The sequence below is a fragment of the Caretta caretta genome, chromosome 3, assembly GCF_965140235.1.
Source record: "Caretta caretta isolate rCarCar2 chromosome 3, rCarCar1.hap1, whole genome shotgun sequence".
Classification (NCBI taxonomy): domain Eukaryota; kingdom Metazoa; phylum Chordata; order Testudines; family Cheloniidae; genus Caretta; species Caretta caretta.
This window is the reverse complement of record NC_134208.1, coordinates 57,904,321-57,931,014: the sequence shown is the minus strand read 5'-3', so window position 1 is coordinate 57,931,014 and position 26,694 is coordinate 57,904,321. Positions and strand designations below refer to the sequence as shown.

The window sequence follows — 26,694 nt, the reverse complement described above, 5'->3', positions numbered from 1 at the left end:
CTTTTCTTAACCACATGCCTCTCAGTTATTCATTTGTCAGAATACAACCTACTTCAGCTAACGACGGCCTTAGGAAAAAACTGCTGTAGAACACCAGCTTGTATAAATTTCCTTGAACAATAAGGGTGAATAGTTACAAAATAACAATGTATGGGCTCAACCTGAAATCCTTACTCAGGTCAAACTCCCATTAATTCAGTTCTTGTTATCAACAGAGAAAGGACTGAGTAAAGACGACAGACAGACTCACAAAATCTATGCAAATGTATAAAAAGTTATGATACAACAGTAGAGAAATTCATAGTTAATGCAGAAACTCCACTCTTTATTTGCCACGTAAACATTGTGTTCTGTAGTAACAGAGTGATTCAAGCCTTTTACAATCGCTCAGCACAACGTGACAAGTTGAACGCACACACTCTTCTTTGCCAGGGCTTAGAATTTCATTAATTTAACCACTGAGTTGAAAAATCTTCATGTTATTTTTATATCCTTTTTTAATATTGCCAATTAAAACAAGGAAAGAAAAACGATATATTTCAAAATACTACAAGTCTGGGTAATGACCACTGCATGGTAGCTTGTTTGCAAATACTTACAGATATTTAGAAATGTGAATTATGTAAAGATACCTGTATAGACTAGTTTTCACTTGCAGACCTCTCAGGCCTTGATCCTGCAATAAGATCCATGTGATTACGGGAGTCTGGAAATCTTTGCCATGATACAGCTGGCATAGTTGCATATCAAGGTCCATATTTGCATTTCAATGCACAGATATACACACTTGACTCAAATATTATCATGACTTTCACTCAAATTTCTGTTGCTTGAGAGAAGTCCATAGCCTTGAGTCCAAGTGCTAAAATTTTTACATACTGCAATGGGTTGAAAAATACTATTGCATGTCTTATAGCTCTTCTAAATAAACAACTTGGTAGATAATTTAAAAAAAATACATGAAGCCACTGATCCCCATTTAGAACTAAAGGCCCCCCAAAGTTTTTTTTTTTTTAATTATGCCATTTTGGAGTTTTCAGAATAAAAAGATATCTTACACTGGAATTTTCCCCTTACCTGTAAAATTGTGTTCTGTGAACTCCTCTGTACCTGACCACAGGTATCACCCTGCCTCTATGATGCAATGGGATTGTCACCATCCTTTACTCTGAGGTTTCTTCGATAGGATTTTCTATGTAGTATTTCTACTGTTATGGGCATTTCTAAACTGACAAACTTGCTCAAAAGTTGGCTTTCCATCAGCTTCAAATTGAAACTGCTTCCGGGAGTGTTAACTTATCAGTCATTGTCTGATAAGAACAATAAATCAGAACTACCCGGTACTTTTTTTTTCAGTCCTAACTTAATGATGACCAAAACTGAATTTCTGAGATACTGCGTAAATCCTGTAAAAGAGGTATTAGCATGGATGTCATAATTTACTACAGAAGAAACAGGTCCACAATAACATTATTTGTCAAGACAAAAAAGAAAACTGCCACCAACCTCTCATTCCAATATCCATTCCCCTCTCTGACATCAAGAGCTTTACACAATACTAAAATTGGTTTACTGAAGGCTGGTATGTCTTCTGACTATGCAAAATCATAATGAATTATATCACTTACAGTAGATATATATTGCTATAACCTTTCTACAATGGTTATTATAGTCTGCAAAATGGATTTAACTGTAAAACCATTTGTATTCACCCCTCTTAGTTCAGGAGAATTAACATGACCTGCCATAAACTCATATCATAGCATACAGTATTCTCTTTCAGTGCAGGATGCCAGTGTTTCCCAACACTACACAGCTTTATTTACAACTGAAGGAAATGCAAAGAATATTGAACCCAGAAATGCAGCTCCCCCAACATTAACAGATTGCATTGGATCTTGCCACCATCCACATTCATGTAGCCCTGCTGACTGTGAATTGAAGTCATTATGGACCTATCCAATGCTAATTAAAGTTAATAGGAAATCTTCCACTGACTTCAATAGGTTTTGGATTAAACCCTAAATTAGGTCCAAATTGTACTCTTAGTTACTCCATTTTATACTGAAATTGGCTTGATGTGGGTTGGGTTGGACAGCTGTACCAGGTGGCAGAATTTGATCCAATGAATTAAAGCAAGTATTTTGTTTTATGGCCTACATTTCATCGAGTTGAGTGTCAGAGAAATTTATATGTAATCATGTCTGTATTTAACCCAACAACATTTAAACAGTAACATTTTTCATGTGTGTTTGCAAAGAGGTACCTACTCGCTCTCAACCACAATCATAAGTTAAACAGAGGAAAAAAATGGGAAAAGATGTCTTTAATAAAATGGCAACCCAATCACACAACGAAAAGAACATCAGTATGTAAAGGAAGAATTGTTCTCTTCAGCCTCCAGCCACATTGTCAGTTCACTGACATGAAGGATATAACATACAATCCTAGAGTAATAGCAAGAGTAACGGATGTGCTAACCCTTGCATACTTATGACGCAAGAGGATAAATCACCAGTGTAAATAAGTATTCACAGCTTGAAATATCAATACTCTACTTCATATGTGCTTGTAATATCAATAATCCTCTGAACACATGCTAATTTTAGCTTCAGTTTTGATTGTTTAACTTTTTCTTGTTAGCTATGTAACTGCAATCTCCCTCCTTTCAGTCTCACAGTTCATACAAGGTTCTGCATTCACTTAAAATTTCTGTCAACATAATTTAAATTAGAATGTTATTTCTTACACATTATTTAGTGATAATGATAATAAGTGAATATCCACTAGAGAAAAATACTTAGTCAAAATAAAAGTGATAGATCAGGTATATCCTTTCCATGTACTGTCTCAAATGCAGGAATCACATAAGAATTATGATGTACAGAATATATGAAATCATATCATACTTTCATTCTTATATAGCTCCGAACTTAGAGATACACTGGGCAACATAAAAATTTAAGCTGCACGTGTAGTTCACCACCAGTTTACAATGAAGAGAGTCCTTCATTGTTACAGAGATATAATTAGAAGAACTGAATATAAAATTCAGAGTTAGTCCACCAGTCAAACTCAGTAAAGTATATTGAATATTCACAATAAATAAATATAGTGAAGAGGAAAACATTTTCATGTGTCAGGGAGCGTGTACTATAATGATACTTTTAGGATGGCTCACATCCATAAAGCTCATGTAACCAGTCAACCAATTCATTATCATGCAAAGAAGTATAGGGTACACCTAGCTTGGTAAAGAAGTCAAAGCAAACAACACTGTCTGCTCTGGGAGGTGTCTGACAATATTTCAGGAAACGCAGGAAGTACAAACATTAGAAGTTCTTACATGCATTAGTTTCTGCTTAGCAGAAAGATCTGCAGTATCGGTAATTTGAGTTTTGAATTGTCAGATGTAGTCAATGCACTGACAGAGTTGCTTGAATAATAGAGAAAACTGAATTACACATATTTCCCAGGATGAAATTAAATCATATTTAAAATTCATTTTGTTTTAATATAGTAACCAACACTCAAGCCGCAGTATGTTGATGGGAAAGGAAACACTCATGTTAACACTTGTTTGATCTGTTTGGATACAGTACCTCTCACAGCAACCTAGCTCAACTTTGCACTGTTCAACAAGGAAAAGTTCTCTTTGCTTGACCACCTGTTCCCTTAAACATGCACCAGTTCATGACCCATGCTTTCACATTTTTAATGTTAGGTGGTTTCACTCTGTTCCGTAGGCCTTTGTCTGACTCAGGGAACAAAAAAGAGATTGACATTATCTGACTTTCATCAGTTTCTGTCAGCAAAGCACAACAGTTAATCTCACCCAACAAGTCCAACTTAACAGAACATGAGCAAGGTGGTATTAGAAGTAACATCACTGAGCTCTGTGACCTGAACACTAACTAAATCTGTGGTCATGGGTCGGTATGTACTAAGATAATGGAATATTTGCAATAGAAATTTTAAGGTACACAGCAAAAACCAAACCAAGCCAAGCCAGGAGACTATAGAACAATCAACCAATCAAATTCTACAATACTTTCCAATCTACCATTATTCTTTTATTCAAATATCTTCCTTTGTGGGTAGAAATAAATAAAGCACTGAACATTTTGTTACCAAAGACAAAGTAAAATAAGGTAAGGAAGGAAATCCAAGATTCTGAATTATGATAAACTCATTATTTGATACCTTGCTCTACACTGCTGCTTCTTACTGGAACTTGCGGAAGCTGTCTTCCCCTACGACTGCTGAATGATGTGTCTGCAGGAGGTGACTGAGTTGGACTTCCTTGTTGGTGTATTCTGCAGATGGAATGAAGATAAAATAAAATAATCCAAATAAAATCTGAATCGATACATTTTGAGTGGTAAAGATAATGCCTATATTAAAATGCGTATATGGAAGATGCAGAAATTTTATGTATGCTATACTGTCCTATTCATACAGTCCTCAATGCCTGGAGAGTTAACAGTGCTTCATCTTTAGTTTCTCTGACTGTCTTCAACTCAGGAAAAATATTTTCAAGCTCCAAATTATTCAATGTTTCTAGACAGGAACTGCAAATGGCAGACAGGAGTTTAAGGGCCTGGTTCACCATTGTCTCCCACCTTGTATAGTCATTTCCACCAATGCAAAGGAGTGTAAAATACTACCATTCTGATTGGTAACATTTTATACTCAGTTTTCATTAGTGTCAAACTTAACATGGTGCAGGGCAACAGACAATTAAGTTGCAAGTATCTAATGTTAGAGGTAAAGTGGCTTTTCTGAGCATTTCTTTTGAAGTGTAGTTGTTTATTGGCACCGCTTCTGTTAATTTTTGTAGTGTGTGTACTTGGTAATAGGTGTAAATTCTTAGAGCAGTTCCACAGAACTTTAATACTCTTACCCAAGTAGATATTCTAAATTCATTTGTTTTGACTGTGTGGAAAGATGAATTTAACTAGCATAATTTCTAAATAGGTTGGCTTCTTTTAGACACACTGAGTTTAGCAGATTAACACACCAGATATCTGTGAAATTCAAGTAAATTTACATATAAAATTCCTAAGGCCATTGTTGGTAACCTGGAATACGATAGCTAAAATACATAGATGAGAAAAAGCTTGATTACTGACAAGGCCTAATTGTTAAACTTCATTGCCAGGTACAGTATTATATTTTCTAAATATGTTACATTTATCTAATACATTAAAGTTACACATAATTTCTCAAATTTTGCTATTATCTGAAAAAAATTAATACAAATTAAACAAATTACAGATGGTGACCTTTAGCATTTCATAGGCAAAATGACTTTCTCTTAACTTGCTGCTGTAAAGCAAGAGTTAATTGTGTGGAAATTGTTTGTGTGCTATTTACAGCACATTTTCAAAATGAAATATTTTGCATGTTTTCATATGAGTACATAAACAAAACAATGGAAGGACAAAACAGTCAAATTTTAACTCTCATGTTCCATAATTATATAATTCAACAGTCAAAAGCACCATCTAGACAGTGAAGATAGACGGAGTAGAGGATATGGGAGAAGTGTAAGTACCATGGAGAAAGGATTATAGTACCGTGCTAGAAAGAGTGAATGCACCGTATATACTCGGGAAAGTACAACACCACAGTGACATCTGGGAGGTAGGACATGAATGCTGTGCTGTACATTTAATAGGAACCTTGTCAGAAGTGGAGAAGGTGGCGCCGACCCTCCTGGAACTAGATGATGTACAGAGCATAATGGTCTGATACTAGAATGCTCACTCGACCTTGAGCGAGTGTGATGTTTTCCCCTAATGACTGGCTGCTCAGTTGTTCTTGGGGTTGGAAGTCCCCTTCTAGAAAGACATGGTAGCAGAACCCTAAAACATTAGGGCCAAAAAGAAATTGTTCAGTCATTAGCTCCACATAAGCTTCCCCTTGCCTCCCTCCACCAGTGAAAGCAACCGAAAGCCTGTTTAATAAGACACATGCTCACATTTTCAGACTCTGAAAAAATTATTAATTCAACCTACAACTCTGTTTTCAAAATGATAAACAGAAAAACCCCCACTTCAGATACCTATGTCATGTAAACCTGTAGTTCATAAATTGCATTGAATTTAACAGCTGGTTGGCGAAAAATATTAGCTTCATCTTCAGTTACTTTAACCATAGCAAATGAAGACTAATGCACATCTGGAAAATACTCTGAAGTACCAGCATTACAGAAAAAAAATCAAAGCCTACTTTTAACCACAGTACACATGTTTTCAAAATGCACATTTTTATTGGTGTTAAAATTTTACCTGAATTCTCATGAAGGCCCCAGTTCAGTAAGGTACCTAAGCACATGTATAATCTCACTAGCTAGCCTCTTGGGGACAACTCATGTGCTTAAAATTAGATATGTGCTGAAGTATCTTGCTGAACTGGGGTCTAAATTAGAGATACAATTCTGCAGGATTAATAACGAAAACTGTATTAAAGTAAAAATGCAGTACAGTTTATTAGTGGCCTCAGTACAACAATGTAAAGTTAAATATAATCACCTGAACTAATATGAGTAAGTAAGTGAATAAAATAAACTTTTAAATTAAATTAACAAATTGTGACTTTTTAATTCTTTTCTGCTTTTCACAACTGTGTGACAGTCCATAAAATGCATTGTTGTTTAGGACACTTTTGAATTGAGTCTTCTCACTACTTCTGTTTACAATATTTTTTTGGTTTGTTTATTTTTTTAGATTTCTAGACTACAGCTGCAGGCCCCCATTCATAAGTTAAAAATCCCAACGTAAGCAAAGGACTGCCCATGCACCCGCCCACTCCCAATACCCACTTACCTGTTTCCCTTTTATTTCTGGTGGAACCCTATATCCTAATAATCTTTTTAGGACTAGAATTTTTTGCTATTATTTATGTAGTTCCAAAATGTACTATACTATTTTACTTATAGTTTGGTTTTAGGGCCACCTCTAGAGAAACAATATATTTCATGGCAGCCCAGTTACAACTCCAACCACAGTTAACTTGAGTTGCACTTAAAGAAAGTATTCTGCTTCTTCATTATGTATGAAAAATAAAGTATATCCTCCCCAAAATTACCGCACCTGATCTGGGGTATAGAATGAATTTTCTGAGAATGTATGAGGTAAACTTAATTAAAAATCAGTCCTTTAAGTAGCTGAGTACCCACTGTAAAGATGGCCACGGCCTCCATTCACTTGTTCATCTTCACCTCTGTAAATCATAGAGGGCTACCATCTTTATGGAGGGTAGCTTGGCTTTATTTCCATTGGGAACAATAGGGGACAATGCCCATTTTGTTAACAGAGGGTAGCCAGTGGCCTCCATCCCATTAAGTAAAATGGAAGCTGGCAGCCGTCTTTAATTATGTCTTTTATTGTCAACTTGAGGGGGGAAAAAAACCCATAATGTGTCTTTAAAAATCAGTTCAATCTAATATGGGTCCAAACACACTAAAATGCTTGAGTCATAATCAAAGAGACATGATGGGTAAGATAGTATCTTTTATTGGACCACCTGCTGTTAGTGAAAGAGACCAAGGTGAAGTGGCCAATTATCACTACTGCCGTTATAGGACAAAAAAGGGGAGTAAGTGGGTTTCAGGTTGTTGAAATAAGCCATAAATCCAGTGTGTTTATTGAGTTCATGATTTATAGTTATGAATTTAAGTTCCTAGGCTCATGAAAGTTTTGCAGGTTTCCTTTTAGGCTAAGTACTGAGAGGTCAGATATGGAGTGATAGCTTTGTGAATGGGTGCTATGGCATTTTATCATTTTTCAGTGAGTTCATTCAAGAGTATAGTGATTGTCTCATTTCACCGACATAGCTGTTACTGGGGCATTTAGTGCACTAGATGAGGTATACCACGTGTTGTGATAGGCATGTGTAGATCTTGAAAGGTGTGTTGTCAGTAAGTATTGACTGTCATTGCTGTGGAGACATGTCTACAGGTTTTGCATCTGTTGTTCTGGCAGGGTCTGGTGCCACTTTGAGTTGGTGGGTTCTGGTCTGTGGGGAGCTTGGTTCTGATGATGAGCTTGGTATTAACTGGCCACTTCACCTTGAATGGTCTCTTACAATACGAATTAACTACTTATGCTAAACAATCTGTTCCAACTTGTATTTAGCTGTGACACTCTGAGTACCTTGCCCATACCTGAAAAAGAGCTCTGTGTAAGCTTGAAAGCTTGTCTCTCACCAGCAGAAGCTGGTCTAACAAAATATATTACCTCATCCACCTTGTTTCTCTAATATCCTGGGATCAGCACAGCTACAATAACACATTAATCATAATCAGATGCTTATTGCATGATGGAACAACAGGCCAGAGCTAAGGTTATTTGGATGACTGATTTGTGCATTTCTAGCCAGAGACTGTATCTGGTAGAAGCAGAAGCAGCGAAAGCAGATTGCTGCACCGTAAGGCAGGGAGTAAAATGAGGCCCTGCCATGGCCACTCTTCCCCCCCCCGCCAGTACCCTGCTGGACCCAAAACTGAGCTGGGGAGACCCTCACACTGTGAACCCATGCAGTACCTTTCCTCCCTCCCACCATGTGGGCTGCAGAGAGGAGCCAGATATAAGAACATAAGATCAGACCAAGGGTCCATCTAGCCCATTATCCTATCTTCTGACAAGTGATCCATTCCCTGTCACCCATTCCCAGCTTCTGGCAAACAGAGACTAGGGACACCATCCCTGCCCATCCTGGCTAATAGCCACTGATGCACCTATTGTTCATTAATTTATCTAGTTCTTTTCTGAACCCTTAACAACATCCTCTGACAAAGAGTTCCACAGACTGACTGTGCATTGTGTAAAAAAATACTTCCTTTTGTTTGTTTTAAACCTGCTGCCTATTAATTTCATTTGATGACCCCTAGTTCTTGTGTTATGAGGAGTAAATGACACTTCCTTATTTACTTTCTCCACACCAATCATGGTTTTATAGACCTCAATCATATTCCCCCTTAGTCATCTCTTTTCCAAGCTGAAAAGTCACAGTCTTATTAATTTTTCTTCATACAGAAGCCATTCCACACCCCTAATAATTTTTGTTGCCCTTTTCTGAACCTTTTCCAATTCCAATATATCTTTTTTTGAGATGGGGAATGCACGCAGTATTCAAGATGTGGGCGTACCATGGATTTATATAGAGGCAATATGATATGTTCTGTCTTATTATCTATCTCTTTCTTAATGATTCCCAACATTCTGTTCACTGTTTTGACTGCTGCTGCACATTGACTGGATGTTTTCAGAGAACTATCCACAATGACTCCAAGATTTCTTTGTTGAGTGGTAACAGCTAATTTACACCCCATCATTTTATATGTATAGTTGGGATTATGTTTTCCAGTGTGCATTACTTTGCATTTATCAACATTGAATTTCATCTGCCATTTTGTTGCCCAGTCACCCAGTTTTATTAAATCCCTTTGTAACTCTTCACAGTCTGCTTTACTCTTAACTATCTTGAGTAGTTTTGTATCATCTGCAAATTTTGCCACTTCACTGTTTACCCTTTTTTCCAGATCATTTATGAATTAAATAGGACTACAGACCCCTGCGGACACCACTATTTACTTCTCTCCATTCTGAAATCTGACCATTTATTTCTGCCCTTTGTTTCCTATCTTTTAACCAGTTACTGATCCAGGAGAGGACCTTCCATCTTATCCCATAACAGCTTACTTTGCTTAAGAACCTTTAGTGAGGGATCTTGTCAAAGGCTTTCTGAAAACCTAAGTACACTATATCCACTGGATCACCCATGTCCACATGCTTGTTGACCCCTTCAAAGAATTCTAGTAGATTGGTGAGGCATGATTTCCCTTTACAAAAATCATGCTGAATCTTCCCCCAACAAATTGTGTTCTTTACTATAGTTTCAACCAATTTGCCTAGTACCGAAGTTAGGCTCACTGCCTGTAATTGCTGGGCTCACCTCTGGAGCCTTTTTAAAAAATTGGAGTCACATTAGCTATCCTCCAGTCACCTGGCACAGAAGCTGATTTAAATGGTTAGTTACATACCACAGTTAGTCGTTCTGCAATTTCACATTTCAGTTCCTTCAGAAGTCTTGAATGAATAGCATCTGGTCCTGATGACTTATTACTGTTTAATTTATCAATTTGTTCCCAAACCTCCTCTAATAACACCTCAATCAGGAGACAGAAACTCCACCGGAGGGAGCAGGGACCTTTGGACCTCTGGACATTCCAGTCACCACTGTAGAATACACTATGATTTTCTCTGCCCTGTTCTGATTGGCTGTTTGCTCCAACCCTCCCTCTCTCCTCACTTCTCACCATCCCTTCCCTTCAGCTTCATTCTGCATCTGTCCCTCCTCCTGTTCCCTTTTCTGCCCTCCTTACCAATTCCTTCCCCTTTCTTTACATTTAGCTGCTCCCCTCCTAAATAACCCTCTCCCCGCAAAAAAAATAATTGTGGAACTAGTATCCCATTTGCTGCCATCACATTGATCACTCTGCTTGTATGTTATACCCCTTCCCCCGCTCTGTGTCTGTCTGTCTTGGACTATAATAGGTCATTATTTCCTCGTAATCCCGAATTTGTCGGTATCCCTCTGTTTTCTCTCATCTTATACTTAATTTGAAAGCACATGTTTGTACAGTGCAATGGGATCCTACTGGGGCTCCTAGGTGCTTCAATAATATAAATAATAAATTATTATTATTATTATTAAGGCTTCCAGATACTTTCCATTATATGACTTTGTTTTCAGTTGCTTATAACTTGGCCAAATTCTATCACTTCAGTTGAAATCTTCCATGCCAGGTTACTGCCTCAATATTTTTTTTGAAAATTTCAGACAAAATATGTTAGCCATTTCTGAGAATAAGGCTAGGGAAAAATAAATTGGTCTGACAATGTTAAAAGTACTGGAAACCTTTGAGATGCTCTAGTGCCTTTTCAACAGGGGTGCAGAAAAGAAGGACTTGGACAAGTTGGAAGGGATGGGGCAGGAGAGGTCACACTTGGGGAAGAGTCTGCACCCACCATAGCACTTTTCCCTCTAGAGCCTGGAATGGAACACAAAATTCCTGGGTTTCACTATTGCTCTGATATCAGCAAATATTTATAAAACCTACTGGTAATGTGTCCCATCCCCCCTCTCTTGCAGGGGCAGACAACCCACTATTGCTATCAATTACTCCATTAGCACAAGAGATGAAGGTTTGAGCAGAGGATCTAAAGGTTCCAGTCCTGCTGCTGACTCCTGTGGGTGTCAATATGGTGCTACATGATGGAATTTATCTTTTTTTCAGTGTGCTTTTTTTTAAAATATAAGAAATCACACACTTAAAAATCACATTAAAAGAATATTGTTAAGGTTACAAAGCCAAGCACTCAAAAGTTAGGAAAACTTTTGAGTGCTTCCTCTGTGCAACCTTAATTTAGCCTCCTTATGTTTATGAATTATAACAGTATTTTATTACGTGTACATATACTACTTTTTGCAAAGGATACCTTAGCCCGTAAACTCCAAAGACCTCATGGGCAAAGCATTTAGTTTGTTGTTTTTGTGGCATTTAGCATCTCTCTTAAAGCTTATTTTGTCTTTTGTACCAACAACTATATTACCAATCTCCTATTTCATTTATGGTTAGAGAGAGGTTTCAGACATTTGAAACAGAAGTGGATTCAATCCCAGTCAGGATCGTGAGGTGCACTCATGATGGTGCTGAGGATAATGGAACTTTTTGTCATTCCCAGCATGCTGCCTGGCTCTTAAACTATATTACTGCATCTGACCTTGGAGACTAACCTAGAAGTTATCTAATGGCATCAGTGCTTAATTTGTAATGAACAAGGTGCTGGGGCTCAAGCAATGAGGTGCTGGGGCTCAAGCAATTTTTTTTACTTTCATAACTGACGCAGCAAGCCCAGAGGTGCTGGGGCTCAGCCCCGACAAGCCTTGGCACAAATGAAGCACTGAATAGCATTAGCAAGAAAACCTTTAATCCCTGTCAACTACTGTAACACAGCTGACTGATGTTTCATCAAGTGCTGATCTGTTGAGATACCCTAATACACACAGGAATTAAGCCATGTATAAAATGTCAAAGGGTGGTTATACAGAATGCTGTAAGAGGTAGGATTCTGGACATCCTGTTACAATTGCTGATTAATGGGAATACTTGATAGAGTGCAATTTGGACAATAAGTGCCTCTTGCTTTCACTCAATCTTTACTTTGTCTTTTTTACGCAACTTTTAGATCAGCAAGGTCTGAGCAATTGTAATTGACCTTCTGACAGAAAACGGTTGGCCCTGAGGAAACTATTTCTATCCCAGCTACAGATCTTGGTGTCAATCATGATGGAAATTAGGAGACTGTGTTGGTACTGGCTGCCTGAACTGTGGTGGGGGCAGGCAGGCTGAGCTGATTTGAAGATAATCCTCTGGAATTCCCCAGCCTGGTTCTCTTGTGGTGGAGAAAAGAGGATGCCTCAAGGAGGACTGGTCTAGTGCAGTATTTGCTATTGGACGAGCATGAATTATCTAGCATATTAACCAAGCTACCTGATGGTACTGTTGTGGTATTAAGCATATGATGAAGTAATAAATCAGAGCACTCAGTCCTGTGTAGACGTCTTTGTACTAAATGTCTAAATTAGTTGATTATTTCGCTAAAAGCAGATAAATACACCACAGTGCAGGTGACAGATTCCCTATAATGACAAGATGCACCATTAAGAAGCAAAAGGGAGAGGCATATTTCACCATTCCCTGGGCTGCTGCTGTTTCTGCAGCCCAGGTTCCCTCTCCTGGGGCATTATGAGAAAGAGGAACTGTCTATCTTCAACTAGGAAGTAAAGGAATACTTAGTGACATGGATGCTTTTTAAAAGGTAAAGAAATATTTTAAGAGCTCCACAGTGGTTTTTATAATCTTCCTGACCTTCCCTAATAACAAATGCCACATTACTAAAAAATAGCACTCAGACATTTTAAGTGGTGATTGTTGTCACTATAAGGAGACTGACTACTGGATAATTGGAAGGGATTCTAACACAAGAGAGGCCACACACATGACACTGCAGTACCAAGCTATAAATCCATTAAATCCTGTATATATAAATCAGTGCAAAGCTATTATATATGTCACAGATGTATCCAGTCTCAAATTTCTCACAAAAACATAAAAGAAGACTAACTAAATGTGTAAGCATTTTATGTTTCCTGTGTTTTGTGCAAGTGCTATCAAAACTTTAAAGGGGTCAGTAAAGTTTGGATCTCAGATGTAGGTTAATTCCTTATTGGGAGAAAAATAGCTTGTTGTAGACATAGAATACCCTGTATCTTAATGTAATATAATTACAAGTGTGTTCATTCTTAGAATGCAAAAGCAGAGTGCATTTTATAAGCTTACATTTGTAGCTTTCAGACATCCAGCAAAATACACCAGATTCACATTCTCTGCAAAATAGTTTCTCTCCAGCTGAAACAGTTGCAAATCCCAAGTGATCAAAAATCATGAGTCAGACCCACCGCCCCCAATCATGAGATTAGCATACAAATCATTAGATGTTTTAAAATCAGTTGCAGGGTGGGGGGGCAGGAGAGGAGGTTGTTTTGTGTTATGATTTTTGATCCTTTAGAAGGAAGAGGCCCACGCTCAATCTGTGTATGATCATTTCAGGTTCAAAATCACCCTTAAATACACACACAGAAATACAGGCCTTCCCAATGGCTAGTGCAGAGAGGGAGTTCATTTGCCCTGTCCAATTCCCTGTGGTGATAGCAAAAGTCATACTATCTCCACCCCATTCCCTTAGCTACATCCTATCTCTCTTTACTCCCATTACACCTCCTTGACCACTCACATCTCCCTCTCCATGCTCCCTTAGATTGTCTTCTCCCCGACATGGCTCCTATGGTCATTTGCTCACTCTGCATAGTATCCTTCCCTTTCCTTTTCTCTCCTTCCTCTCTGGCACCCTTTATTCCCCCCATAACCTAAGTCTCCATCATTTCTCCCACAGTGTCTTTCCTCCCAGTTTTCTGTCAGTTTCTTAACCATACATCATAAGAGATGGCCATCTTCCCTGAGGGCAATCTGGCTTCAGTCCAATCGAGAGCCATGGGAAATGATAGCGATCACTACTAATTTCTGTACTTACTCTTGAAGGTTGTTTTTTTTTTTTTTAAAAAAAGCATGGGCAAAATTCTTTTTCTTTCTTACAATACATGACACACATTTTTCCCACTGTAAAATATATAAATACCCTTTTTTAAAGCACAAACATATAAAGCACAAAGCTACAGCAAAAATGACTGAAATTTGAAATTTAGGAAGGCCATCCTATTCACTAAGGGTCGTATGATTTGTCTATCTTCAGGGGAAAACCAAAACTCAACTTATAAGCATATAAGCAAGTTCTGAGTAGGCACAGTGGCAACCATTAAGTTTTTTAGCACAGCATAATAATGCACTGAACCTTTTTCAAAACATAGTGTTAAATCCTGGCCTCACTGAAATTAATGTGAAAACTCCCATTGACTTAATTAGGGCCACGGTATCATTTACAATGCTGGCACAGGAGCTGCTACTGGGACAGGAAAATTAAAACAAAATACAAAATAAAATTAAACAATAAAAAAAGCAAAAAACCTCCTACCTTTAGACTAAGCATAGAAAATCATAGGTATCGGGGAGGGTGGGGGGGAATTAAAGATTCAGTGGAATCTGCAATCTGTCTGCAATTTTTACTACATTATACAAATTATAAGCTTTTTGTTTGAAAACAAAATTAAATTTCTATCTTTTTTTCAATGCAGCTATTCACCTCTCATAGTGTAAATAGGGGTACTGCTGTCTAGCTGACCCAGCCTTACAGAAATCTGTCTCCAGCAACAGCGATATCTTACCCCTCTTTCACTATCTCATCAAGATGTGCACTTAAACCTAACTGGAACCAGTAGAATACTATCATTATTAAGCATATAAATTTCTTTTCCTTTCCATTTTTTGCTAAAATGAAGAACCTGGGTGCAAAACTCCTATATTATTATAGCATCAAAGGCGAAAGTTAAAATCACAATAAATTCACAGTAAAACTCAATAAAAGCAAAAGTTAAAGTTCCAGCAGCAATATTAAAACATTGCATAATTGCAAATTGTAGTATTTTCTATATACGTCTTTTAATATATTTCTAATTACAAGGTGAAATGGATACCTTAGAAAATAAAGGATGTACAGCATGTCCATAATAACATTGCTATTTGAGTGCAGCAATTCTTTAATTTTTGCAACTTAAATTGTGCAACTTTTATGTAATACTAAGATCATCTCTTTTGCAATTATTTATTGTTACCTTCACTTTTTGTACATAGATTTGTCTCATTGTCAAAATTATTTTTAAAATGTAAGAAACCAGGAAGAAATATCAGTGGTGAAGTACAATAACAAAGCAATCTTTCACTGCTTCAACATATTATACTGTTTGATCCAAATCCTGATCCTAGAGATCCAGTGCCAAAACTTCCAGGACTTAACGGGTGAAGGATTTGAATCATTAAATTTACACAAAAGCGACTTTTGATCTTGGCCTATGGGTTTATCCATAAAGAAAGAAAGCCAGAAAACTTCTATACTATGACATAAAACATATAAGGCCAACATACCAGGCAATGACAATTTTGTAACACAGATGTGAACTCATCAGTACTTTAAACTAAGGCAGCATGAATTTGTGTTAGTAATTTTATAAATTTAGTGTTTTACAGGTGGCATTTAAAGTAGCAGCAGGTGCACTGGAATTAATTTGACTCAGAGAGAAGGTTGCTGCATATTGTAGCATCAATCCTACCTTTCTGTTTCAGATGCGGAGTCTTTCCTAGTCTGTTTTTGGCTGTTATATCTTTCCACTTTTCTGGACTGCCTGTGAAATGAGATGTCAAAAAAATGAAAAAAGAAGAAAAGATACAGGAAATATGAAGAATAACGCTTTAATTATGTATTATAACGATAATGCAAAGTGGTTGACAGACAGAAAAGTGATAGCTATCTTTATGAATGGGCTGTTGAATTGGTAGTTTAAATCACAAGATCCTTTTCTATTATTGCATTAAATTAGCTCAGGTTTGCTGGTGTGATGGCAGTGGGCTGCCAAACAGGAGACCTCACTCAATGCTAGAGAAGAGAAAGATAATTAGTTCAGACTCTTGGGGTAGGTAGCTAGTTGCATCACTTTTTAACAAGATTGCTCACAGGGTTAGAAACGAGCCCTCCAGTAGCTCCTAGGTCCTCCCTTGACAAGAAAATAGTGCTGTAAGAAGGAGCAGTTGCAGAAGGTACTGGGGAGTAATAGAACACTCAAATGTCAATCTGAAAAATGTTTTTAAATCACTTTTTCAAGTAACAAAGAAAACAAAATACTGTAATGAAGATCAAGTATAAATTACACTGCATAACAGTAAAACCTTGTCTTATATTTTACTGTACCAAGATTGCTAAAATGTTTGGAAAACTTCTATAACAATTCAATAATACTCTCTTTCTAACATATGTTAACTGATTGGTATCAGAACATATGTCTGAACCCATTTTTTAAAAATATGTAATTGGGTCATGTAAATTTAGTTAGCTTCCTTAGACCTTTTCCATATCTATCTTTCACAAAGAGCCAGAAGAGAGCTGAGACTGAAATTTTGTTTGTTTCCCACTTTCCAACAGTCAGCTCTTCACCTGATTATGTAACATGCATTTGCTGGGCCGTATTTTAATTTGTCTATCTTAACCTAGCTGAAAGCTAGATCAGCTATTCCTTAAGCAGTAGAGGTGGTCTGATTTTCAGTGACCTTGCTATGGGCATTACACTAGTCACCTTTTGGGTGCTGGGAAAGAATTTTCCCATCACTGCTAGATTGGCCTGGGTGGTTTGTAGGACTTGGCTTCCTCTCAGCAGCTCAGGGAGCTGGTGGACAGGGTAGGTTGTAGGGTGCTCATGTTGTCACTATCTGACAAATGTCCACTGCAGGTACTTGTTCAATAGGGGGATCCTAATAAACCGGACTTGGAATTAGTATTAGTGAAGAGTGTCCCTTAAAGAAGATGAGGAAGAAGGCTGGGTGTCCCACTATCTGGTAGGGAGATTTTCTCCACACCTTCAACCTTTGTGATGAGGAGAGCGCCTTAGAGTCCCAGCAACAGTACTGGGAGCAGGTTAAAAGTTTGGTGGTGGACACTGGTGAACTTTCACTGGATGAATTACTGCAGGATAGTTTCCCAGATGTGTTACTAAAGTTGCCATCATTAAAACATATTCCCAGTGTTTCACCTTTCTTCCTGTGATGCCCAGGTCAATGAATAGTCATTACAAGCCTGCAAAATTATGTAAATGACAACAGCTTTGCAGGAAAATTCTCCTGCATACTAGTACTATTCTTTGTATCTGACCTGGTTGTTATAATCTGTATAAAATAAAAATACTTCTGTGGGGAAGAATATGGAGATACCAGGGCAATTTCTGCACTGTTATAGCAATGTTATTGAGGACAGAATGTGGGTCATGAAGTTAAGAGTGACTTCTTGTTCTCATTCAAGACATTGCAGTGGGTGTCTGGGAAAATCGCCAAATTCAGCTTTCTTGTCATTGATAAGCAACTTATATGGAAAGTTCAGTCTTGAAGGTAGAGAAGGTCTGGTGCTACTCTCACAGAGACCAGTGTCAATCAGGAATAATTTGCCTGAAGTCAGTGAATTACAACAGCATAAAACTGTTTACGTAGAGATTCGGGCCTTCTATGTGCAGGTTATCTCATTGCAGACTGTGGCACCATGAAAAGGACTGCCCCAGGAAGGGGGAAATACAGCTGAGCCCAAGATAAAAATTATGGACTTGCAGTTGATAGCCAAATCGAGGACATAAAGAGATCAACAGCTGATTTGTGGTCCCCTTTCATTAGAGTCAAAGGCAGAAATGTGACTGTACAATTTGATTGAATTGGGTACCATGAAGATATACAGTAAGTGGTATACATGATTGTACACCCCCATCTGTCTGTATCTAATCGTTGTCTCTTGTCTTATACATAGATTGTAAGCTGTTTGTGGGCAGGGACCATTTTTTTGTTCTGTGTTTGTACAGCGTCTAGCACAATGGGGTGCTGGTCCATGACTAGGGTTCTAAGTGACACTGTAATACAGAGGAGGAGGAGGAGGCAAGCCCATTAACTGAAGAGTATTTTCAGTGCATGTTTTCACCGTCATGCTGCAGAGATTGCGAATATATTATCAGGACTCTCTACATGGGCTCTGCATTTGTGGAACATGCTTTTCACTATTATTTATAATTCTTTGTTTGTGTCCATATTTACAAGTCAGATCCTGTTAATTTCTGTTGCCATACTGCAAGGTGCTCTCAAACATTTGTGTGAGAGACATTTTATAGGTTTATACGTTGCTTTTGTGGTGTTGTATGCATTTTTTACTCTATTACAGAATGAGGCCAGGAAACAACTGATATCCAGCTCTCTCTACAGGTTGTGGCCATCAGAGTTCCCTTAAATACACAAAGGTTAGTTGTCACAGGTATGTCTACACAGCATCTTGCAGTGAGTGGGGAATAAGCCTCTCAGCCCTGGCCAAGAGGGCCACAACTTCAAAGCACTGTCTATACAGCTATTTTTAGAACATTAGTGCCAGCCACACTAACCCAAGTCTGTTGAGCCTGGAGCGCAACCTGCACCCGAGTCTGGAGCTGGATAATTTGCTCCAAAATCCTGTGTAAACATACCCTAAGAAATAACCAGTGTAGACCGCCATTCAAATGTGGTAAAAAAGGAGAGAGTGATTGTTTGCTCACTGTTGCACAAGGGATGCTGACAAACCCCAAATTCTATGTTTCACAGGAAACAGGACTGGAAGAGATGCACAAGGAATTGATGTTGATAAAATCAACTTCATGCACTAAGCTAGCAGTTAAAATGCAGAAATAAAAGACAGATGAAAGAGCCATTTCAAGATTTGTATTTTAGACCTTGGTGAAAATGAGAAGAAACTCGGTGTCTGAATTGGAAATTGTGTACAGACATTACAGCAAATTATAGCTAAAATAATTGATCACAGATGATTTTCATGTTCTCCTCAAGCTATTGTAATGTTTGATTAGTATTAAACCATTATATAGTATGTTTCACAGGTAGGAACAGAAAGGGGAAACACATCTTAAACAAAATAATTTTGCATGCATGAAAATCTTGTTAGCAGTTGTATTCCAGTGACTAAAAGCATGAAGGTTTTTACAAAAAATACTCTACAAAAATTAGTTAATTAACAGGTGTAATCCTGTTCCCCACCATGCTCTGTACTTTAAACTTCCATTGCATGTATTTTCCTTACATAATTCTTTTACTCCCCTATATGCAGCCAAATTTAAGGAGCATAAATCAGGAGATCTGTGTTAGTATTTAAGATTCTTTACAGATGCTGCAACTGTCTTTGAAGGCCCCAAAGCATGGAAGTATGCGTTTTTCGTTAAGTATGAGTAGCCCCATTGAGTTCAATTAGTTCAATGGGGCTACTCATTGGCTAGATTATCTCAGCCCTTAGAGGACTATGCAGCAGAGTAAGATCACCTTCCTCTTACTCCCAACTGGCCCTGCTCAGATTGTGACTATTACTGCCGGGGGAATGGGAGTGCCCCCAGAATCAGTGCCTTATTCTCCTCACTACAAACAGGTGGGAAGAGAAGGACTGGGAATAGGAAGAGCTCTGGTTACACCTGTTTACGTGCTGGGCACACAGGCAGGAATGAGCTACTCCATGAAAAGGAGTGAAGAAACTTACTGCTTCCCAAGAGAGAGCAAGGGAAGAACTGAGACTGTCATAATTAGTTCTCTGGTCTGCTCCTGGGGGAGCACACCTTGAGTCACAATTCACTTTGTGCTTCCCCCTTGTTCTGGAGGGTAGTGATTTGTTGCTGCCCTTTTCCAACAGCAAATTATAATACCCCTCTCCTTATCTATGCAGACTCAACTGCTGTGCCCAGCTCATGAGATGAATAAGTGGGAGCTGGGCACCCAATCTATGCTTTAATGCCTGTGCCCAATGTCCAGAGAGTGCACATAGGGGTGTATGGTGGGCACTTACTCCATGTTCAAATTTAGTCACTTAGTGCGCTATATATAAAGAGGTTAAATATGTTAGTATGAAAATACCAACAGCTATAATGTATATTTAGCTATAAAGAGAATGAAAAAGCATATTAAATAAAATATTTATAACAGAGCATGTTGTCAGGGAAGGAAATTGTTCACGGTTCATAAATTAGAATTTACTTGGAACTAAAATTTGATTTAATAAGGATACCTCTGTGTTGTTCCAGGTTTAGCACTTAGGTGGTTTATACTGTCTTGTTTTGGAATGCAAGACTCCAGCGTCCTTGTTCTTCACAAATTTTGGAAACATGGAAGTGAATTGGACAGAATGGACAGAAACAGAGAGATGGTCACATGCAGTGAAGATGGAGACATGCAGTCAAAATATATAAACCAATAGCATTCATGTACTAAGTACTGACCAAACTGCATTTCTGATGTTCCCTTTATTCATATGTTTAAAGGGGATATTTTACAAATCTGTAACACCATGGTAAGTACAAAAGTAAAACATCAGTGACTGAAAAATGTAAAATCTATATTGAACTACAGCATTGTAGCTCACCAATTGCCATTTTCCTTATTGAGAATAAATCTAAAAATTTGTCCATTAGAATAATAGATAAATGCTTCTTCCTCAATCCAAATGAAAATTCAAGTAGTATTTGAAAAAATAACATTTTAGTTTTAATTACTGACAAATTATCTTGATTAAAATCAAATAAATTCTGTTTGCATTTAAGAAAACTTTCCTAAATATCCATACTAAAATTACCAGATGTTTTGCTGGTGTGATAAATAACTGCTCAATAATCACACAAAGGCAGCAAACTGACCCAGAAAGAATATTTTAAAAAAATGTATTCTAATGATGGTCAAAATATGTCTATTGTAATTTCCATACTATTTTCATTTTATGCTTAAACTCTTTTAACATATTTACAATTTATCCAGAACTTACAATTTGACTTAAATATAACTGTTCTGTCAGTTTTCACATGCAGGCCACTGTACAAAAGAGAACTTTTTTCCAGACTCGATACGTAGGTCTGGGTTTTTTTCCAGGTACCAAACTCAGTTATACAGAATAAATAAGATATCTAGTAATGCTTTATAGTATAACCTCAGCCTTTCAGCTATAATGTTAAATTAAGATGTTCATCTTTGACTCCTGAATGTGATTGCCAAACTGACTGAAAACTTATGTGGCTATTACTACTTATCCCTATATAATGAAAAGTGCAAGATTTGCTATAAGGCCATATCTCTAACTTTAGAAGACACAGTCGAATAATTTTCATAGTTTAAAATGTTTATTTTTTATTCTTCATTATTTGCAGACCCCTTTAAGAAATGGGAAAAAAATGTCCCCTACTCAGTTTGGATCTGATTCTACAAACTCATACATGAGTAAGTTTGCTCATACTAGTAGCCTCACTGATTACAATATGTGAACATAACACAGCATCGGCCGGTGTGCGAAGGGTTTGTTTCACCACTCGCACCTCCTTGAGGTGGGGTGTGGCATGGCAGCTCTCTCTCCACTGCTGTGGTGGTCTGCCTCTTTCTGTGACTTGGCCCTCCAGCCAGGTCCCTTCAAAGTCTCTCCGCTTTCAGGATAGTCCATGAACAAAAGCCAAGGGGAACTAATAACATGATTTTGGCAATTAATTGATCTTTAAATATTCATGGTAAATAGGCCCAATGGCCTGTGATGGGATGTTAGATGGGGTGGGATCTGAGTTACTACAGAGAATTCTTTCCTGGGTATCTGGCTGGTGAATCTTGCCCATATGCTCAGGGTTTAGCTGATTGCCATATTTGGGGTCGGGAAGGAATTTTCCTCCAGGGCAGATTGGAAGAGGCCCTGGAGGTTTTTCACCTTCCTCTGTAGCATGGGGCACGGGTCACCTACTGGAGGATTCTCTGCTCCTTGAAGTCTTTAAGCCACAATTTGAGGACTTCAATAGCTCAGACATAGGTGAGAGGTTTTTTGCAGGAGTGGGTGGGTGAGATTCTGTGGCCTGCGTTGTGCAGGAGGTCAGACTAGATGATCATAATGGTCCCTTCTGACCTTAATATCTATGGATCTGTGAATCTATTAAATCAACAGAGTTAGTAAAAGAGAGAGCAGGAAGTGCCTTCCTCTCAGGGTGTATTAGAATCAGGCCTTCTCTTCTCTCAAGTACAGATACTATACAGTACTATAACAAGTACAGATATAGTTAACATGTTTCTGACATATGCAGTGTAGTCGTAGCCATGTTGGTTACAGGATATTAGACAGACAAGGTGGGTGAGGTAATATCTTTTACTGAACCACTTTCTTTTGGTGAGAGAGACAAGCTTTTGAGACACGGGGAGCTCTTCTTCAGACCAGACCTGAAGAAGAACTCAGTATGATTGAAAAGCTTGTTTTCTCACTCACAGAAATTGGTCCAATACAAGATATTACCTCACCCATCTTGTCTCTCTGTTTCTGACATCTCTTTGTCTGGATTCCTTATCAGATTTTTGAAAGCACCTTAGCTTGTTTTATACAGATGCAACTAATTCCAAATCTGTAGTTAATTGAGGTGCCCTTTCGAGTATACAGGCAGGTTATTCAAATTTTGGAAGTGAGGATTCTCTGTGTCCCAGATCTGAGGTCATCTTAAAGTGTAGCTCAGTGTCAGGTTAAACGATAACCTATTTGAGAAAATATATCATTATTTTCCTTCAAAAGACAATGTATTAATTTTAAGGAAATTTTCAAAGGCTATTTTAAAAAATTGGGTTTCTGGCCTTTGTTTTTTGTGGGTTTATTTATTTATTTGTTTGTGTGTTTGTTTTTTTTGCTTTGCTTCTTTATAAATTATAAAGGAGTGTGAAAGCTTTTAAAACTGTTTTCTGCATTTCTACCTTAACTATATCAAGAATGTCAAGTTTGGTTTTCCCTGGTTTTGTTGAAAGACTCTGGAAGGTCTCAGGGAGGCTTACTGAGAGCTTTCACACTTTAACGGAAAGGGACAAGAATGTTGAATTTTAACAGAAGCTTCATTTACCCAAAATGTTAATTAGCGATTGAAGTTAAATATATACTGTTAATAAAACAAATAGTCTGAATAAAAGTCCCTTCTATTGTCAATTGCTCAACTTTCACTCACTTGGCTCCTCTCATCACCTGTGATATCACCTTTTCCCTAGTTCAATTATAATCATAAAATGTTGAAGCCTAGACAGGATCTGAATTTCTAATGTGAAAAACAAACAAGGGATAAAAAACTGAGGTCTTTATAACATATCATAAAGAAGAAAAAAAAAGAAAACAAAGCCATGATTTTTTAATATTTTTGAGTCAATATATGTACAGTGAAAAGGAGTACTTGTGGCACCTTAGAGACTAACCAATTTATTTGAGCATAAGCTTTCGTGAGCTACAGTGAGCTAAAGCTCACTCACTGTAGCTCACGAAAGCTTATGCTCAAATAAATTGGTTAGTCTCTAAGGTGCCACAAGTACTCCTTTTCTTTTTGCGAATACAGACTAACACGGCTGTTACTCTGAAACCTATATATATAGTATATATTGAGCACAGAATGCAAATTGGTCCAACTTGTATGATAATTCTGGGATGTACACAAATGGAGTCTGACATGACAGCTGTCAAATTCAATTTATCTGTGAAGTCAGGATTTAAACTTGGCTATGAAAAGCTAGTCAAGTAACCCAGTGTGTCACTCAGAGCCTCCCCTCAACCATCAGTTGTTATTTTGACAAGCGTTCACAAAAGCATACCAAAGAAAGGCAAAGTCTAGTATTGAATGGTACTAGCTAATATACAGAATTGCTTGTGAAATAGATTTTTAAGGGCAATGATTAGTACAAAATGTAAGAGAATTCTAATTGTATAAATGTAATTTGGCTTTGGTTTTCTCTTTTACATTATACACAAAATGAACTGAATAGAAAAGAAAAAGAAAAAAGATAATACTAACTGATTTAAAATGTTAGCTTTAACTATTTCACTATTGATCATTCTAGCTGAAATACACAATTGCTCTGGGATTGTGAGTCAACTACATAAGCAGAGTATCACCATATTCAATCCCATTCCTTTGCATCGAAAGACTGCTTAATGGGCAAGGGAGTGTTGTGTATTTAAAAATTGAATAACTTAACTCTTGGGAACGGATCAGGAAATGGGTTTCAGTTACAACAAACTAGTCAAGTACCCAAAGGTTCATCTACCCCTAATTACTGAATAATATATATTTTTATCCCAGATAAGGAAGTTAAACCACTTTAAATTCTTAGGGCCAAATTCAGAGGTGATGAGTAGGCTGTGTAAATTGGACTCTTCATCTACTTGTTGGACATCCATACTCTACTGTTGTGTAAAGGAGCCTAAGTTGCTGTAACTTCTGTCTGTTGCGGAGACAGAAGAAAGTGCAAATAAGCAGCATCTGAGTAGCAAAAAGAGTACGGCATTAATGCACGCCTTTTTCTGCACCTCAGCCAGGAAATCACACCAACGAGACATAAATGAAAAGAAAGAAAAATGTTTCTTCTTAATGTTTCTTACATCTGTAGAAAGACACTTATATCAAACTGAAAATTTTACAATATTTTTATGATTTAAAAGCCTTTACCATAATAGTTTTCCCTCTTATGCAGACACTTTAATGTAATAAACTTATTAAAACAAAGATAGAAAAACAGATGTCAGGAGTACACTCGATGGTTACAATCTTGAAGTTCTCAGGCAAAAGTCCCAATGACACCAAGAATAAAGATGATTAAGTAAGGATTGTAGTATTAGGGTGAAATACTGGATCCACTGAAGTCAGTGGCAAAACTACCATTGATGTCAATGGGGTCAGGATTTCTCCCAGGGGCCCTACATATGATGGGCCTGATCCAACAAAGTCAATGAGAGACTTTTCATGGACTTCAAAGAGCTATTATAGTGAGAGGAAAGAGTTGCTCAAAAATGCCCATCGTTTAGAAAGTGTAACCTTTTGTAACCTTTATCTTGAAATGCTCCCAATTAATATTAAGTTGATAAAGATAAGGGTGTAATAAACCCCAACTTAGTTTTCAAGTTGCCTATAGAAAATTCTGTAATTACAGAAAATTTGTTTAGTAGAGGACCATTGGGCAACACTTTAAATAATACCAGGAGACTTTATTCAAAAGGAAAATGATTACGTAAGCAAACAGGTATGCAATTACTACTTACACAATACTACAATTATACATATGTTCAAAGATGAAATAGTGTATATCAGTGAGTAATCAGTCCACTGAGAACAGCGTGAAGTACAGCCTTATAATCCTGAAACCTAACAGTTAATTGGCACTCCCCTGCAATGTTGCAAGGCTATGCCTTTTTCCACCTATTATAATATTAATTAACATTAAACTACCCCTTACCATAATTATATTTCCATCATTTCCTTATTGGCTCTTTACCTTACACATTATTTAAATTTACTTCCCATTCTATCAATATAGGTAGCATTTTAATACAACATTACAAAATTCTCAAAACACTTATTAAAAACCTTGCTCAAACCAGTTATAACCAAAACATTGCAGCAATATAACCCTAGATCACGTCCTTGCTAAATTCAAATTTCCTGTCTTGCTGTCTCCAACTTATCTCCAACTTTCTCACACTAGCAACTCCAATTTCCCATACTCCTCTACACTTAGGTTTTGGGCCTAAGTTAGCCTAACTTCTACTTAATTCTTAACCTAAACCATCCACTAGGTAACATAAATATGGACTATATGTACTAATTGTACTATCTTTACTGATAATGTCCTTTTGGAAGTATCAAAATACAAAAACAGAGATCACATTGGACTCAGTACTACAGTCAATTAAATGTTTAGGTATGCAGTGACTGCAAGATGTAGCCAGTTTTGGAATTAAAAAACATCATGTGATAATTTGAAAACATACTATTGCACATAGAAATGGAATCCAGGTATAGCTATAGTGTTCCCACTAAAGTTGGTGGCAATACTTCCAAGGCAAGGCAAAACAGACTATGGCATAAATGTAGGAGCTCTTAAGCAGAAAGAGAAGACCAGCACTACAGAAACTGTAATGTTACTTGTATACTGTACTTTTGAGAGTTAAACCTCATAAGAGCTGCACAAACTTTTTTAAAAAATTAAGAATGAGCAGATTTACTATAACGCATCAGGGTTTAAAGGGTAGAAATAAAATCTTGCTCTTGCGTTACATTCAAAGTGCTGAATTAATATCTTATTTGATTTAAAAAGTGAATCTAGTAGAAGAAATGACAACATACGAGAAGAACGTTACTATTAAAAATACCAGGCATCAAAACTGAGTTGAATAAGAAAACCAGAGCATGAAACAAAACAATGGAAGGTGCTTACATTCATCACAACTGGCAAATCAGCATACAAAGTGGATCCAAAGCACTTGCATTATTGGTCAAAACCTACCTTGTAGGGAAAACCTGTCCCTGAAGATAACCTTAATTTACGAAAGAATTTCATAACCATGCCAATTATTATATATACCAATTAAT

General features: G+C 37.3%; 1 protein-coding gene across 50 annotated transcripts in view; it reads right to left on the bottom strand.

Moving 5' to 3' along the window:
• The window catches only part of RIMS1 (regulating synaptic membrane exocytosis 1), a 504,482-nt gene that overhangs the window by 131,720 nt on the left and 346,068 nt on the right, over positions 1-26,694 (bottom strand). For 14 of the 50 annotated variants that reach the window (XM_075126529.1, XM_075126526.1, XM_048845932.2 and 11 more), the window contains 4 exons: positions 20,355-20,432; positions 15,853-15,924; positions 5,685-5,867; positions 4,204-4,316 (listed from right to left, as the gene is read on the bottom strand). In XM_075126529.1, coding sequence (XP_074982630.1) covers positions 4,204-4,316; positions 5,685-5,867; positions 15,853-15,924; positions 20,355-20,432 — 446 coding nt within the window. The remainder of the gene's footprint in view (positions 1-4,203; positions 4,317-5,684; positions 5,868-15,852; positions 15,925-20,354; positions 20,433-26,694) is intronic. The other 36 variants (XM_048845977.2, XM_048845945.2, XM_048845965.2 and 33 more) reach the window with 5 other exon arrangements.